The following is a 13,825-nucleotide window of genomic DNA, read 5'->3' on the forward strand; positions in this document are numbered from 1 at the left end:
CTGAGATGACACATGGACCACAGATCTTTTGTGGCAGTCTGACGGTTTCACAACCTAGCTACAAACCAGTCTTTAATTACAGGTTTATTTAATCACTTGTGTTCCAATTCCCCTGCTGTGTCAGTGGGATTTAGACCCAATCCTCCAAGATTCTGGATGCAAGCCCAGCAAATTAACCTTCATGCATCTCTCTGCCATGCCATTCCCAGAGACATCCACAGGCAATGCTCTCGATCTTCCTAGCCTGGGACCCTGTGTAGGTTACTGTGCAGCATGCTGTCTGTGTGTGTTTTCTGTTCTGCGAACTTTAGTGCAGAATAGCAGGTGAACAGTGACTAAAGCCAGTTCACTGAAGCATTCAAGAGAAGTCTGTCCACTTTCCAGCTCAAGCAGAGGAGAGAAGACCAGCACTGCTCGTCGTTTAAACTCTGGACTTCCCGCAGCGTGCCTCCTGACCCAAGTAGAGATCATTAGTTCCTCAGAGCACAGCTCCGACTGCTCCGATCATTCATACTGCAGTGTTTTACGCTCCTTCACAAGCTGCTCACAGTTAAAGAACCATTTCCCTTGTTAAAAGATGTCCATACCCACGTGTCCCCAACGCTGTATCCTGGTCCTGTTAGAGAAAGTCCGCTGACACCATGGTTGAAATAAAACACAAAATGCTGGAGAAACTCAGCAGGTCCAACAGTCAAAACGTTTGGAGGAACAACACCTAATTTTCCGACCGGGCGTTCTCCAGCCGGATGGCATTAACGTCGATTTCTCCGGTGTCCTCGAGACCACTCCCAGTTCTTCCTCTCATCCCCATCCCTTTCCTCCAGCTCTCTGCCCCTTTTCCTCTCCATTCACAAAGCCATTCCCCCCCCCCCTCCACTTATTACCTCCTGTCTGTGAGACTGTGCTTCCCCCCACCCTTTTGTCCGGGCGCATGCCTACATTTTGTTTGTACCTGGATGGATGGGCTGAAGCCCAGAATGTTGGTTAGGTATCTATCTAACAGTGCTCTATAAAGTACATTGTTTGACCTGATGAGTTTCTCCAGCATGGTGTTTTGACCGCTATTATAACCAGTTTTTGAGCAGGTCACACCACCATCGTACAGACACGCTGCTGCTCTCCCACATGCAGGTCTCAATGTTCTTTAGCTTCTCCAATTATTCAGTCAATGAGAAGTGTGGCTCGAATAGGACAAAGTGATGTCAGTCCCAGATAAGGGAGAGTGATAATTGCAGACCCAGGTCCAGTTCCTGATGTATGTCCACTGGGATGATTCCTGCCATCTGGTAAGACCCGCTTGGCACGAGAGCCCCACTTGCAACCTGAAGCTTCCGGGCAAAGTCGAGGGCAGGATGTGTGCGTGACTGGAACTTGCACAGTTGCCACCTCTTAAGTCAGAATCTGAGCTGCTGTGCTTTGGAGTCAAGATGGGCAGAGCTCATGAACATAACCCGGTGAAAGGCAGTGCCAGTTGAGAGAATAGAACACAACAGAGCAGTACAAGCCCTTTGGCCCATGATGTTGTACCAACCCATAGAAACCTTCCCTATCCTGTAACCTATTTTTCTTTCATCCATGTGCCTATGTCTTTTTAAATGCCCCGAACGTTCCAGCCTCCACTACCACCCCTGTCCATGCATTCTGTGCACCCACAAGACTATAAAAAAATACTTACCTCCCCAACTCCTCTGGTGTTTAGCTACTCCAACAAAATCAAACCAAAACATAGGAAAGAAAGCAGAGGAATCTGGAGCTTCAAACAATCTGTCGGAGAAACCTCAGGGGGCCGGGCGTCATCAGTCGGAGAGAAAGTAGGGCCGACATTTCGGGTCAAAACTCTGCTCGGTCTCAAAGAGGGATTCAAAAGGAAGTGTCGACCATAAGGGACAACTTTTTTCACTTGGAGGCTAGTCCATAACTGGGACGAGCTGCTTGGGGAATCTGAAAAGCGGGGACAGTAGTAATGTTCATAAGGAACTCTGACAGATATGTGGATAGCAAGGGCTTAGCAGGGTTAACGCGACGCTGTTACAGCGCCAGTGCCCCGGGTTCGAATTCTGCACACTCTGTACATTTTCCCTGGGTCTGCATAGGTTTCCAACGGGTGCTCCAGTTTCCTCCCACCATTCAAAAACCTACCAGAGGGGGTTGCAAGTTAATTGGGCAGCACGGCCTCATGGGCCGGAAGGGCCTGCTACCATGCTGTGCATGTAAACTTAAGGGGTCATGGACCAAATGCAGGCAAATGGAACCAGCCCAGAAGGCCAAAGGGGTCACCATGGGCAAGTTGGGCCAAAGCGTCCTGTTCTGCAATGTATGATTGATGCCCGCTGATGCTGCTCAGCCCACTGAATTTCCTCCAGCAGATTGTTTCATCAAATTGACACTTATCGGAAATGACCCGTGTGCGAAGCACGCAGATGAGGTGGGAACCCAAGTGATGCTTTGTTTCTTCCACCAGGGAGAGGGAGCGTAGAGACAAAGAACGGGATGAGTGGGAAAAGGAATACCCGAGAAGGAGTCGCTCTTCGTCGCCAAGACACGGTACGTATCAGCCCCTGGCGCGCCACATTGAGGGCCATCTGCCGAATGTTAGACCCAGCTTCCCTGTCTGAGCTCAGCACCCACTGCCTGCAGTACCGTTGCAGACTGAGTCATGGGCGTGAGTAGAAGTACAGAATAGTGAGCTGCCTGGAGCAACAACACCCACCTGGCTCTTCCACCTCTGTATACCACAGCACAGAAACAGACCCTTCAGCCTATCTACATGCTGACCAAGCTCGATCCATTTGCCTGGGATAGCCCGGATTTCCCTGAATTTTTCCAATCCAAAGACCCGCCTAAATGTTTTTTAAACATAATTTTCCCTGCATCTACCATTTCCTCTGGCAGCTCATTCCACACACCCACCACCTCTGTAATGTAGAAGGTGCCACTCTTGTCCCTTTTAAATCTTTTCCCTCTTTCCTTAAATCTATGTCCTTTACCCTGGGAAAAAGGCTCATTTGTGATTTTCCCTTCTCAATGTCCTACCCTCCAGCAAGAGAAGATCTGGTCCCCCTAATGATTCAAATGGCCTCCCCAGTCCCAATAACGTGAATCTTTTCTGCACCTTTTCCAGCTTGAGATATTTTTCTACAGCAGGGTGACCAGAGATGCACACAAAAGTGCAGTCTCACCAACATCTTGTACACTTCGAGCAAGATGCGCCTGCTTCCCGAACTCAATGGCCTTGTAGCTTTTATAGTTGCGCACTTGGCCTTCCTGTATTTCACTTTTGCTGTTGGTGAATGAGAACTTGGGGCTAGTTTAGAAAGATTGTTTTCCTTGGTGATTCCCGTGGTGGGAGAGTCTTGTACAAGAGCCTATTAGCCTGAGAATGCCTGATCTCGGAAGCCAAGCAGGCTCAGGCCTGGTCAGCACTTAAAGGGAAGACCGCCTAGGATCACCAGGTGCTGTAAGTTTCTGCGAGGGGCGCTGGACAAAGTGGCGACTCTCTGTCTGCCTTACGGTAGGCAAAAGTTAAAGAATTTCATGTATGTTACATTCTAAATGTATAGTGTGTGATAAGAATGGAACCTTTTTACCAACGGTTAGCGTAGCGGTTAACGTGACGCTGTTATGGCACCGGCAGCCCAAGTCTGTACATTCTCCCTGTGTCTGCCTTGGTTTCGTCCATGCGCTCCAGTTTCCTTCCATTGTTTAAAACGTACTGGTGGTGTGGGTCAATTGGGTATAATTGGGTGACACGTGCTCATGGGCCGAAAAGGCCTGTTGTCATGATGTATGTCTAAATTAAAAAATTTAGAATTGTAGGACGTCCACTTGGAACAGAGATGCAGAGGAATTTCTTCAGCCAGAGGGTGGGTAAATCTGTGGAATTTATTGGTTGTGGAGGCCGGGTCATTGGGTGTATTTAAGGCAGAGATTAATAGGTTCTTGATTAGCCAGAGCATCGAAGGTTACGGGGACAAGGCCGGGCAGTGGGGAAATGGATCAGCTCGTGATTGAATGGCAGAGCAGAGTCGATGGGCTGATTGGCCTATTTCTGCTCCTATGTTTTATGATACTGACTTAAAAGGCCAGTGGTTGATGTACAGTTTTGTCCCCATTTTGGACGGCAAGTGCAACAGTCAGGTTAGGGTGAGGAAAGACCACCAATGAGCTTAAAGCAGGTTAGCAACCTGGCCGCTTTAACTCACATTTCTCTCTGCACCATCCGGGTATGTTTGCAAGGAGACACAACAGCTGTATTGAAGGTATCTCTCTAGTCCATTTCCTTACCTGGCATTGGAATTATATGCTCCTCATTGCCAATGCCTGTGCACGCATTTGAGGGTCTGGAAGTGGGCCATGTACGAAACTTTCAATAACACTGGACAACAAATTTTTTTCATAAGGTTTGCTTCCTGAAAAAAAATTGGGGATTACAATAGACAGCTTCAAGCTGAACCCACAGATAATTTTAGATTTGCTGTATCACGTAGGAAGTTGGAGAAACATTAAATTAACTTTAATTGAATTTAGCCTGTTTAATGGCATAACAATGCTGATAAGCTGGCCTAAAAAAATGTTTTGCCACTGATTTTCATTTGTACTCTGCATCTGATGCCTCTTGTGTCACTTTCTGCCGGCACTGATGGATTCCAGTTGCCCTGATACCATTTTTTCCTGGTGAAACCTTTCACCGTGTTCGTCACCGACTCACCAAGATCAGCGGGGAAGGAGTCCCACGTGCGAATGCAGAAAATTAATTTTCAATGATATGTTGCACTCCATGGTTTTGTAGCTTGAAGTAGACTTAAAATATGACAGGAAGTCACCAAAATAGATTATGTCTTAAAAAAAATATGGTATGTAATACAAACATTTTGATACACCCAAAAGTGTTCAGGAAGCAAAATCTTCATTGTCTAGTTTAATCAGTTTGCAAATCCTGGTAATTTGGCATCTGGCGCCCCACTGGCATCGCCCAATCCTGCCCTGAGGTGGCTGCATGACACCATGACTCAGCTCAAGCTGGGATTCCCCTGCTGCACCGAAACTCAGAGGGAACTCGGTACTCCCCTTTACCCCGAGTCCAGCACTTGATGTTCCCTTGAACCTGATTGGGTTCACTGGAAATTTGATTACTGCGCACTCTTTTTTTAAAAAAAAAACATGGCTTAGGAGAGTTGCCCGGTAAATCTGGCACCGACCGCCGAAGTACCTCACGTGCCTCATTGTCTGCCGAGCTGCAGTTTTGCTGCCTGCCCACCGGGTGGTGCGTGTACTTCATGGTGCCATTCACCTGCAGTGGCAGAGCAAGTTAAAATGAGACCCTTGAAAGCCTGACTTGTTCGATGCCTCCAGCATCAGGCCTATTGAGCTGGTGCTGCAGGCTGAAAATGCACAAAGGAGGTCAACATCTCCTGTTTACGTCCCCCTGTTCTCCCCCCCCCCCCCCCCCTTTAAGGCAACTCAGTGTCCCAAGGTGTTTCACGGTGGTGTCATAAACAACAGTTGGCAGTGAGCCACACGAGTTACAAGCTGAGTGAGATGTTCCAACAAACAGCTGGGGAGGAGGTTTTACAGAGGGATTTCCAGAGCAGCAGAAGGCACGGGCATTTGTGATGGAATGATGGCAGCCTTGGTGTGTTGGAGCCAAAAATCTCAGGAGTGTGGTAGAATTTCAGAGATGGGGCGGGGCAAGACCACAGAGGGACTTGAACCCTTCTCGGGGATATTGCTTAACTGAGGGTCAATGTCACACAGCTTAGTGCCAAGCGCCACAACCCATTAGAAACAAAAGTCTGCAGTCAAAAATACGATGCTGGAGAACTTCAGCAGGTCAAACAGTGTCTTTTATATAGCAAAGGAAAAGATGCAGAACCGATGTTTTGACCTTAAGCCCTTCATCAAGGAATGAGCAAAATGTCGGCAGGAGCCCGAACTTGCTTTGATGAAGGGCTCAACATTGGTTATGTATCTTTATCTTTGCTCTATAAAGTACAGCGTTGACCTGCTGAGTTTCTCTAGTACCTTTTTAATCTGGCGATGTCAGGACCTGGCCATTGCTCCAACTTCCTACGTGATACAGCAAATCTAAAATTATCTGTGGGTTCAGCTTGAAGCTGTCTATTGTAATCCCCAGAAAACAAACTGACCCCTAAGGGAAACCCCCTATGCAAACATATCAAAGGTAGAACAAAGCTTAAAACAGGAAATGGCACAGGGCGGCATAGCTAACGTAGCAGTTAGCGCAGCACCTTTACAGCGCCAGCGATCGGAACATTAGTACACACTCCTTATAAACAGCGCAGGATTTGAACCCCAGTCCCAGCTGCGGCAGCTTCAACCTTTACAGCACCAGTGATCGGGACCGGGGTTCGAGACCCGCGCTGACTGGAAGGAGTTTACTGCGGCAGCAGATTCAAATGAGCCAAACCAAAGAGCGCAGGATAAGAGAGGTACAACCTGTGTTGTGTTGGTCCTGCAACCCATCACACTGTGCCAGCCATGGTACTTATCCGTGCCAATCCAACTTGCCTGCAGCAGGTCCACGTTGTTCTCTGGGTTACTCAAGACCCCTGCTGAAATGCTGTGATTGTGACCACTTCTCTCACTTCCTCTGGAAGTGAGTTCCAAGCTTCAACCCACTACAATATCTGTGGAAAAACAGAGCCCCTCTAAAACCCTTTCTCTCACTGGTAACCACCCCCCATATGGGCAAACTGTGCTATCCGCCCTGTCGTAATGTGATACCTCCCTCCGCCTCCTCGCCCGAATAACAGAGAGAGAGAGATAGTTAGTGCCACTTTGTTCCAGTGACCAGGATTTGAATCCGGTGCCCTCTGTAAGGAGTTGGTACATTCTCCCCACGTCTGCGTGGGCTCCCTCCAGGTGCTCCAGTTTCCTTCCACCCTTCAATGAATGGGGGCTGTAGATCAATTGGGTGTAATTTGACGGCATGGGCTGAAAGGGCCTGATATTGTACTGTATGTCTAAAAGATAAAGAGATAAATAGCCCGCAGGTCAGGCAGCGTGTGTGAAGAAAGAAGCTGAGCTCGAGTATTTCCAGCATCATTTGCTTTTGTTCATGAATTGCATCTGTGTTTTTTTTTCCTACTGTGGAAAATGTGAGGCTGAAGACCTGTGTACCGTTCCGATCGGGCACAGGGTGAAGGTTGAGGAGGATCTTGCTGGGCCGAAGAGGCCAGAGTTGCTTGGAACAATTGGGCGGCACGTGCAACCAGGGTTGGATTCCAGCGCTGTCTGTGAGGAGTTGGCACATTCTCCCCGTGGGTTTCCTCCAGTTTACTCCCACCCTTCAAAATGTACAGAGGATGTAGGTCAATTGGTGGCACAGACTCGTGGGTCAAAACAGCCTATACGTTACCATGCTGTACGTCTAAATTTAAAGAATCTAAGTTATAGGGTCACATAGGTAACAGAAATCCCTGCAGCCCACAAAGTCCACACTACCTGTCAAGCACCTATCCACACAATCTCTCCAAGTTCCCATCAACATTCCCCCATATCCACTTACACGTGAGCGGGGGTAATTAACTGATCAACCCGCATGCCTTTGGGTCGTGGGAGGAAGCGAGTTTGCGGAGAGAACAGAAACCCCCCCACCCCCCACGGGTAGTACTGGAGGTCGCCTTGAACCTGGAGCTGTGAGGCACCGCTGATTTAACTAATATTGAGAGGCTGGAAAGGGATGTACTGGAAGGATTTACAGTAAAACCCCTGTATCTGGCACCTTTGGGGATTGCTAGATACCGGATGTGAATTTTCCGTGAGCCCTCGAACTCATGGTGAGGCGCGCCCATTTTAAACTTTTTTTAAAAACGTATTTATTTTCCGCAATTTTTTTCCTTGTTTCTTGAATTCCAGATAACGGGGGTTTACTGTTATTTCCATTGTCAGAGAGGTCTGTTGTGGGTGCAGACTTAAATTTTTTGTTGAAGGATGAGAAGGGAATTGGGGAAGAAAATACTCAAAACATGTTGAAGCTACTATTTGAAAGGGTGTTAAAGGTGGAAGACCCACCCAGTGTAAAGTGCAAGCTGTGATATACAGGACTAAAGGCCGAGACCCAGAGAGGCAGTGACTACATTAGGAACCATTTGGTTGGGCAGGTTCATAATGGGCTGATTGGCCTCCTGCTGTGAATTTCCATGTTCTGACACTTGCAACCCCAGAAATCCCCTCAGTGGCCAGTCCCCTGATCTCTGGAATTCCCTTCCCTTAATCCTCCTTTCAAAACCCTCCTTAAAACCTCTGCGGATAGATCGGGTCACCAGTCTGACAATTCTTTCAGCATCTTGCGATTCTTTGTACTGACATCTTGAAGGCACTTTCCATAGTCCTGAGGGCACTGCCTGAATGTACGTTGATGGTGATTAATGTCTTGCTTGGTCTGGTGATGTCTGGGGAGCTCTGTCTCGTCTCCCCCAGGCCTCTGCAGCGCTATGTTGACCTGCTGATCTGCTATCAGGTTTCTGCTTCTTACACGAAGGAAATGCTCTTAGCTGCAGATGTAAACTGGCTGGAGAGGGAATGCAACCGTTCTTTCTTTCTCCACTAATCCTCGCCCAGTGTCGAGTTTGCCACAGTTGGGAGGGGAGAAAGAGCTGGCATCAGCTCTCATCAGGTCTTCCAGCGACGTCCCAAAGCTGTCAAAACTGACAGAGTCAGGTTTCTCTTCCCCACATCCCACACGTGACCTGACACCTTTTACCGCTGCTCTGTCTTGGAGGTAGTAATCTTTGAACCAATAAGTGCTGGGTTCAACTCTCACTCAGGAGGTAAATCTCCAGGCTGACCCTCCCAGAACAGAACCCTGCATTTTCACTTCCAAACTTCCTGTCCTGTTCTATCATTCCTGTTGCTCCCTCCTTCGAGAGGAACCCACACCCCTGATGCCAGCCTGTTAAATCCAGCAGTGGGATCTGGCCATTCTGGTCCAGAGGAATTAACGTGGCCCCAGCCGCCTCCCATTTCCTTGGTAGAGTTTATCTAAGTGGCAAAAGTCAAACCACGGCCTCCTGTGTAACTCCTCAAAGTACTTTAAATATTATTCACAGCATGGTAGAAGCCAATTCTGGTCTCCCAATTAACCTACCATTTTGAACAGTGGAGGAAGCCCACCCAGATACGGGGAGAACATACAAGCTCCTTACAGCCTGCGCCTGGATTCGAACCCTGGCACTGCAATAGCATCGCGCTAAGCGTGCCGCCCAACGATTGAGGTGTGGTGACAGGCGTAGATGCTGCTGTGGCCATTGTGAATGCCCCCAAACCTTTGGGCTCGGGGTTATTTTCACCTCAGGCATTTGCGACGGTGGCATCGGTGCCTGCATCAGTCATTGAATCAAAAATGCCCCCTGTTCCAAGTTGTACTGCAAAGCAGCAAGCCCATCAGCCCAACTACCCACGATGACCCCCTTGTTTACCCAATGCCCCATTAGGTGTGAGCGGCCCCATATTAATTTATTTACACATACAATACGATAACAGGCCATTTCAGCCCATAAGCCCGTACTGCCCAATTATACCCAATTGGCCTACACCCACCGGTGTGTTTTGAACGGTGGGAAGAAACCCGAGCACCCAGAGGAAACCCACATAGACACGGGGAGAATGTGCAAACTCCTTATAGGCAGCATGTGATGCAAACCCAGGTCCCAGTCACTGGTTCTGTAGCAGCGTTACTAATCAGTGCTCCACTTCCACTCCTTGGATCACACCACCCTTTCAATCATGGGGCTTGATGAGGCTTCATTAACTGCGCATGGCTGACTTCTCCCCACCCCCCCCCCCCCACCCCCCCACTCCGTGGTAACCTCCGCGAACTCGGATAACTTCACCCCTGATCAAAAAGGCCATCGTCTTCCACTTGTGGCCCCAGGGGATTCGTAGCCCAACATCTGGGGCCTCCGCCAGCTGTTAGATTTGTTCATGCCCTGCGCCCATCTGAGAACCATGCAGTTGCTCTTTGCCACTCCTAAGCTGCATCATGTTTCATACAGCCAGCAGGAAAACTTGTGGCAATTCCTAGTGCCTGGCCTGGCGCAGTAAACCGGTCTGCTGCAGTCCTCAGGAGCTGAAGGTTGGCACAGTCTAGAGGGAACAAGGTTGAGGTTGGGAAGACGTCTCCTTGCGTGGGAGGTCAATATTTAAATGTCTCTGCATTAAATTTGGTTCCTTTTCACATAAGTGAAAGGCTGTTTTGCTGTGGTGGGATTGTGCACCCTCATTCTTCAGTGATCCCTCTCTGCAGAGCCAAGTCCGACACCCCTCCGAGATCACAGTTCTGGCCCCCTTAGGATATACTGGTCTTGGAGGTGCTGCAGAGGAGGTTCACTGGATTGATTCCAGAGGGGGTTGGCCTATGAGGAGAGAGTTAGTCATCTGGAAATGTATTTGCTGGAATTTAAAAGTATGAGAGAAGAAATGTATAAAATTATGAAAGGAATAGATAAGATAGAGGTAGGAAAGTTTTTTTTCCCCCCACTGGTAGGTGAGACAAGAACTAGGGAACAAAGCTTCATGATCCAGGGGAGTAGATTTAGGACGGACGTGAAGAGGAACTGCTTTTCCCAGAGGGCATTGAATCTGGATAGAAGCAGTGGAGGTGACCTCAGTAAATTTATTTAAGACAAATTTGGATGGATTTTTACATGGTAGGGGAATTAAGGGATATGGGGAAAAGGCTGGTTGGTGGAGATCATCAGATCAGCCGAGAATGGTGGAACAGGCTCGACGGGCCGACTCCTGCTCCCATTTCTTATGCCTTTCCAAATGTCATCACGGTTTGTGCTCTCGGCAGTCAAGCAGTGAGCGCAGCCACCACTTGTGGAATGTTGCGAAAGTTGGTTGAAATGTGGAGTGGACTGCCCAAGGAGGCAGAAACCTCCCCCAGCGCTCCCTAAGGATCAGGATGAGCACTTGAATTGCGATGGCTGCTGGGGTTAATATAAATAGGTTCTGGATGGGCTGCATAGGGTGATGGGCTGAAGGGTCTCTTGTGACTGGGATTGAGGTCAGCGTATGCTGCAGCAGACACTCAACTAGTCAAGCAGCATCCGTGGAGAGAGAACCAAGTGACAGATGCTAAACGTGACCGGTTTCTCTCCACCGACGCTGCCAGATCCGAGTGTTTTGCCTGCATCTGCGGTCAGGGTCTGTGTAAACACATGTCACCGACTCTCCTCTTTCCGCAGGTCGGGATTACAGCAGTTCATCGCGGAGGTAAGAGACCCCACATCTCTCCCCCAGCCCCAAGGTTGGTCTGGGTAGGTTGGTACCGTGTTTGGAAGGGGAGCTGGGGATTCTTCTTCCCTCATTCCCTCCCCTTCCCATACCCCTCCCCTTCCCACATCCCCTCCCTTTCCCTATCCCCTCCCTTCCCCTTCTCTCACACCCTCCCCTTCGCTCAAACCCTCCCCTTCCCTTCCCTCAAACCCCCTTCTCTCAACTACCCTTGTTCCTCGTCCCTCTTCCCACTTCTCTCTCCGATTCTTCCACCCATCTTTTTTACCCTCTCTGTTTTCCCATCCCACCTCTCCTCCCTCTGTCTTCACCTCTGACCCCCTCCCTTTGGCCCTCTCTCTATCCACTCCCCTATCCATCCCCTGCTCTTCCCCTCTTCCCTTCCTCCACTATTCTTCACCTCCCCTGCTATTTCCCCCTCCTTTACACCCTTCCCTTTCATTTCCCTCAGAACAACTGGTCATAAAGGCCATTCTGTCCTCATTGCCTGTGCTGCCTTTGGAAGGGCTCCACAGTTAGTCTACTTTCCCCCTGGCAACAGGTTCAGCCTCCATGGGTGAGGGTCAGATTCTTGAGACGAGCGATTGTATTGGATCACCATGTAGTTCTCATGTCTTTCAGGCGCTCTCGCTCACACTCCCGGAGTCCTCACCATCGCCATTAGAGCGGCCATCCGCCATCAGGCCAAGTACCTACTCTATACCCACCACCGTCTCCGAGAGCTGTCCGGCAGAGAGGGGGGGGGGGCCAGGCCTGCGAGTGGGTGCCTCCATGTCGTCGTCACATCAGCAGAGGCCAGGGGTTCGTCACATGTTGCCCTCGCTGTCCTGATGGGCGTGACCTGGCGCAGGAGTCTGACGGGATGTGAAGTGACCTCAGGCCTCCAATAAGAATGACTCACTGGATGGATTTGGTGGGCAGACATCTCCCCTCTCCGTTGTGTTCTCACCCTGACACCTGCTTCCCCAAGTCACCGTGACTGTGATACACATGTGAGTGGACACATACAGGCACATCCAGTGTGTGTGTGTGTGTGTGTGTGCACGCACGTACACGTACAGGCACATGCAGTGTGTGATCGTGGGCACTGGCGGTATGTGTGCATGTTCAGGCACGTGTGGTGAGTGCGCAGACACAGACAGACAGTGCATGCCTGTGTTTGTGTATATAGGCATGTGTATGTCTGGGTATCTTGTGCATATGTTTGCGTGCAGCATGTCTGTGGCTAGATGCCCACTTTGAAAGTCACAAGAGATGTAGGGTTGAGTGGTGGACTATCTGCTCCAGCTCTGCCGCACCCCAGGCCATATGACCGGCACCTGCCCCGCGCCGGCTCGTGGCAGCACTGACTGGCAGGTTGGGTATTTCCTGTTGAAAGCAAGGCAAGCTATTATTGCCACCAAATGGCAGAGTAACACCAGGACTCAGGACGTGCCCACTTAACGTCCAGTCAGTGAACTGGTCCAAGTCATCCCTCCATTCCTGGGCAGTGCTGCCTCCGAGGGGATCCCCTTGTCCATGCAGACTTGTGCCGGGGGCCATGCCTCCATCTGCTGCCGTTTCGTCCAACCCCGCAGCATCAACTTCCACCCGTCTTGGTGAATAACCTGGTCAACAAACCTCTGAACACAGCCCCATGAACCAAGCAAGGCAACAGGAAATAATGTTGCACAGGAACCGTCTGGCCCAGCACCCAAAGTGGACAGGCAGGAAACACCTGCCTGCCTTTGCTCTCAGGGCAGTTAGCATTTGCCTCGAGGTTCTGCATGTCACTTTCACGATAGCTGCATTTTGAAGTCAAGTTTTCTTGTTAAAGGCGTTCTGTAACTGGAGGTTTGCCCTTAGAGAGTCAGTCAGGCAGGGATCTTTGTCCATCCCTCTGTCCTCGACTCAAAGAGCCATCACCGACGCTGGATTTTGAACACAAAGTGTTCTCTCAACACTGCCTCAGATTAAAATTCCAGCCCCTCACTCAGAATCCACGGATTCCCCCAACCTCCGCTGTCCACAGAACTTTCAGCTGTGATTAACATTGGTTTCCCGTTGCGCTCAGTGCAGGGGTGGGGGGGGGGGGGGCCTCTTTTCACAAACACATAGCCACTGTAGTGATCACCCTGGCTGCACCCTCTCATCTCGTGGGACACTTGCTCTCTGGAGGCCATCAGTAAACTTTCTATGGAGTTTGTCTTGTACAGTTTGTAAGTTTTGCTGCAGTTTCTGTAAATTTATCAACTTTAATCAAAAATAAAAGTTTTTGTTATCTCCTGATTTTAATACTTCCCTTTGGAAAAGTGTCCATATTTAATGCAGAATGTCTAAATGTAGTGTTAATCTCATCAAGTTGTGCCATACGGAAACAAGCCCTATGGCCAAATTTGTCCAGTTGATTCCCGCGTTCAGTTCATATGCTTCTAAACCTTTCTGATCTACTTACCTGTCTGATTGTCGTAAACTTGCCTCCACTTCCGCACATATCCCACACACCCACCACTCTCTGCGTGGAGAAGGTGCCCTTCAGGACCCTTTGAAATCTCTCCCCTCTCAACTTAAACCAATACCCTCGAGT

General features: G+C 49.5%; 1 protein-coding gene across 3 annotated transcripts in view; it reads left to right on the forward strand.

Moving 5' to 3' along the window:
- clasrp (CLK4-associating serine/arginine rich protein) overlaps positions 1 to 12,017 on the forward strand; it is a 59,447-nt gene extending 47,430 nt beyond the window's left edge. For all 3 annotated transcript variants that reach the window (XM_069909250.1, XM_069909252.1, XM_069909251.1), the window contains exons 20-22: positions 2,462 to 2,544; positions 11,211 to 11,238; positions 11,881 to 12,017. In XM_069909250.1, the coding sequence (XP_069765351.1) occupies positions 2,462 to 2,544; positions 11,211 to 11,238; positions 11,881 to 11,923 (154 nt within the window). In that variant the 3' untranslated portion in view covers positions 11,924 to 12,017. The remainder of the gene's footprint in view (positions 1 to 2,461; positions 2,545 to 11,210; positions 11,239 to 11,880) is intronic.
- Positions 12,018 to 13,825: the final 1,808 nt, after the last annotated feature.

This window comes from Narcine bancroftii, chromosome 13 (assembly GCF_036971445.1).
Source record: "Narcine bancroftii isolate sNarBan1 chromosome 13, sNarBan1.hap1, whole genome shotgun sequence".
Classification (NCBI taxonomy): domain Eukaryota; kingdom Metazoa; phylum Chordata; class Chondrichthyes; order Torpediniformes; family Narcinidae; genus Narcine; species Narcine bancroftii.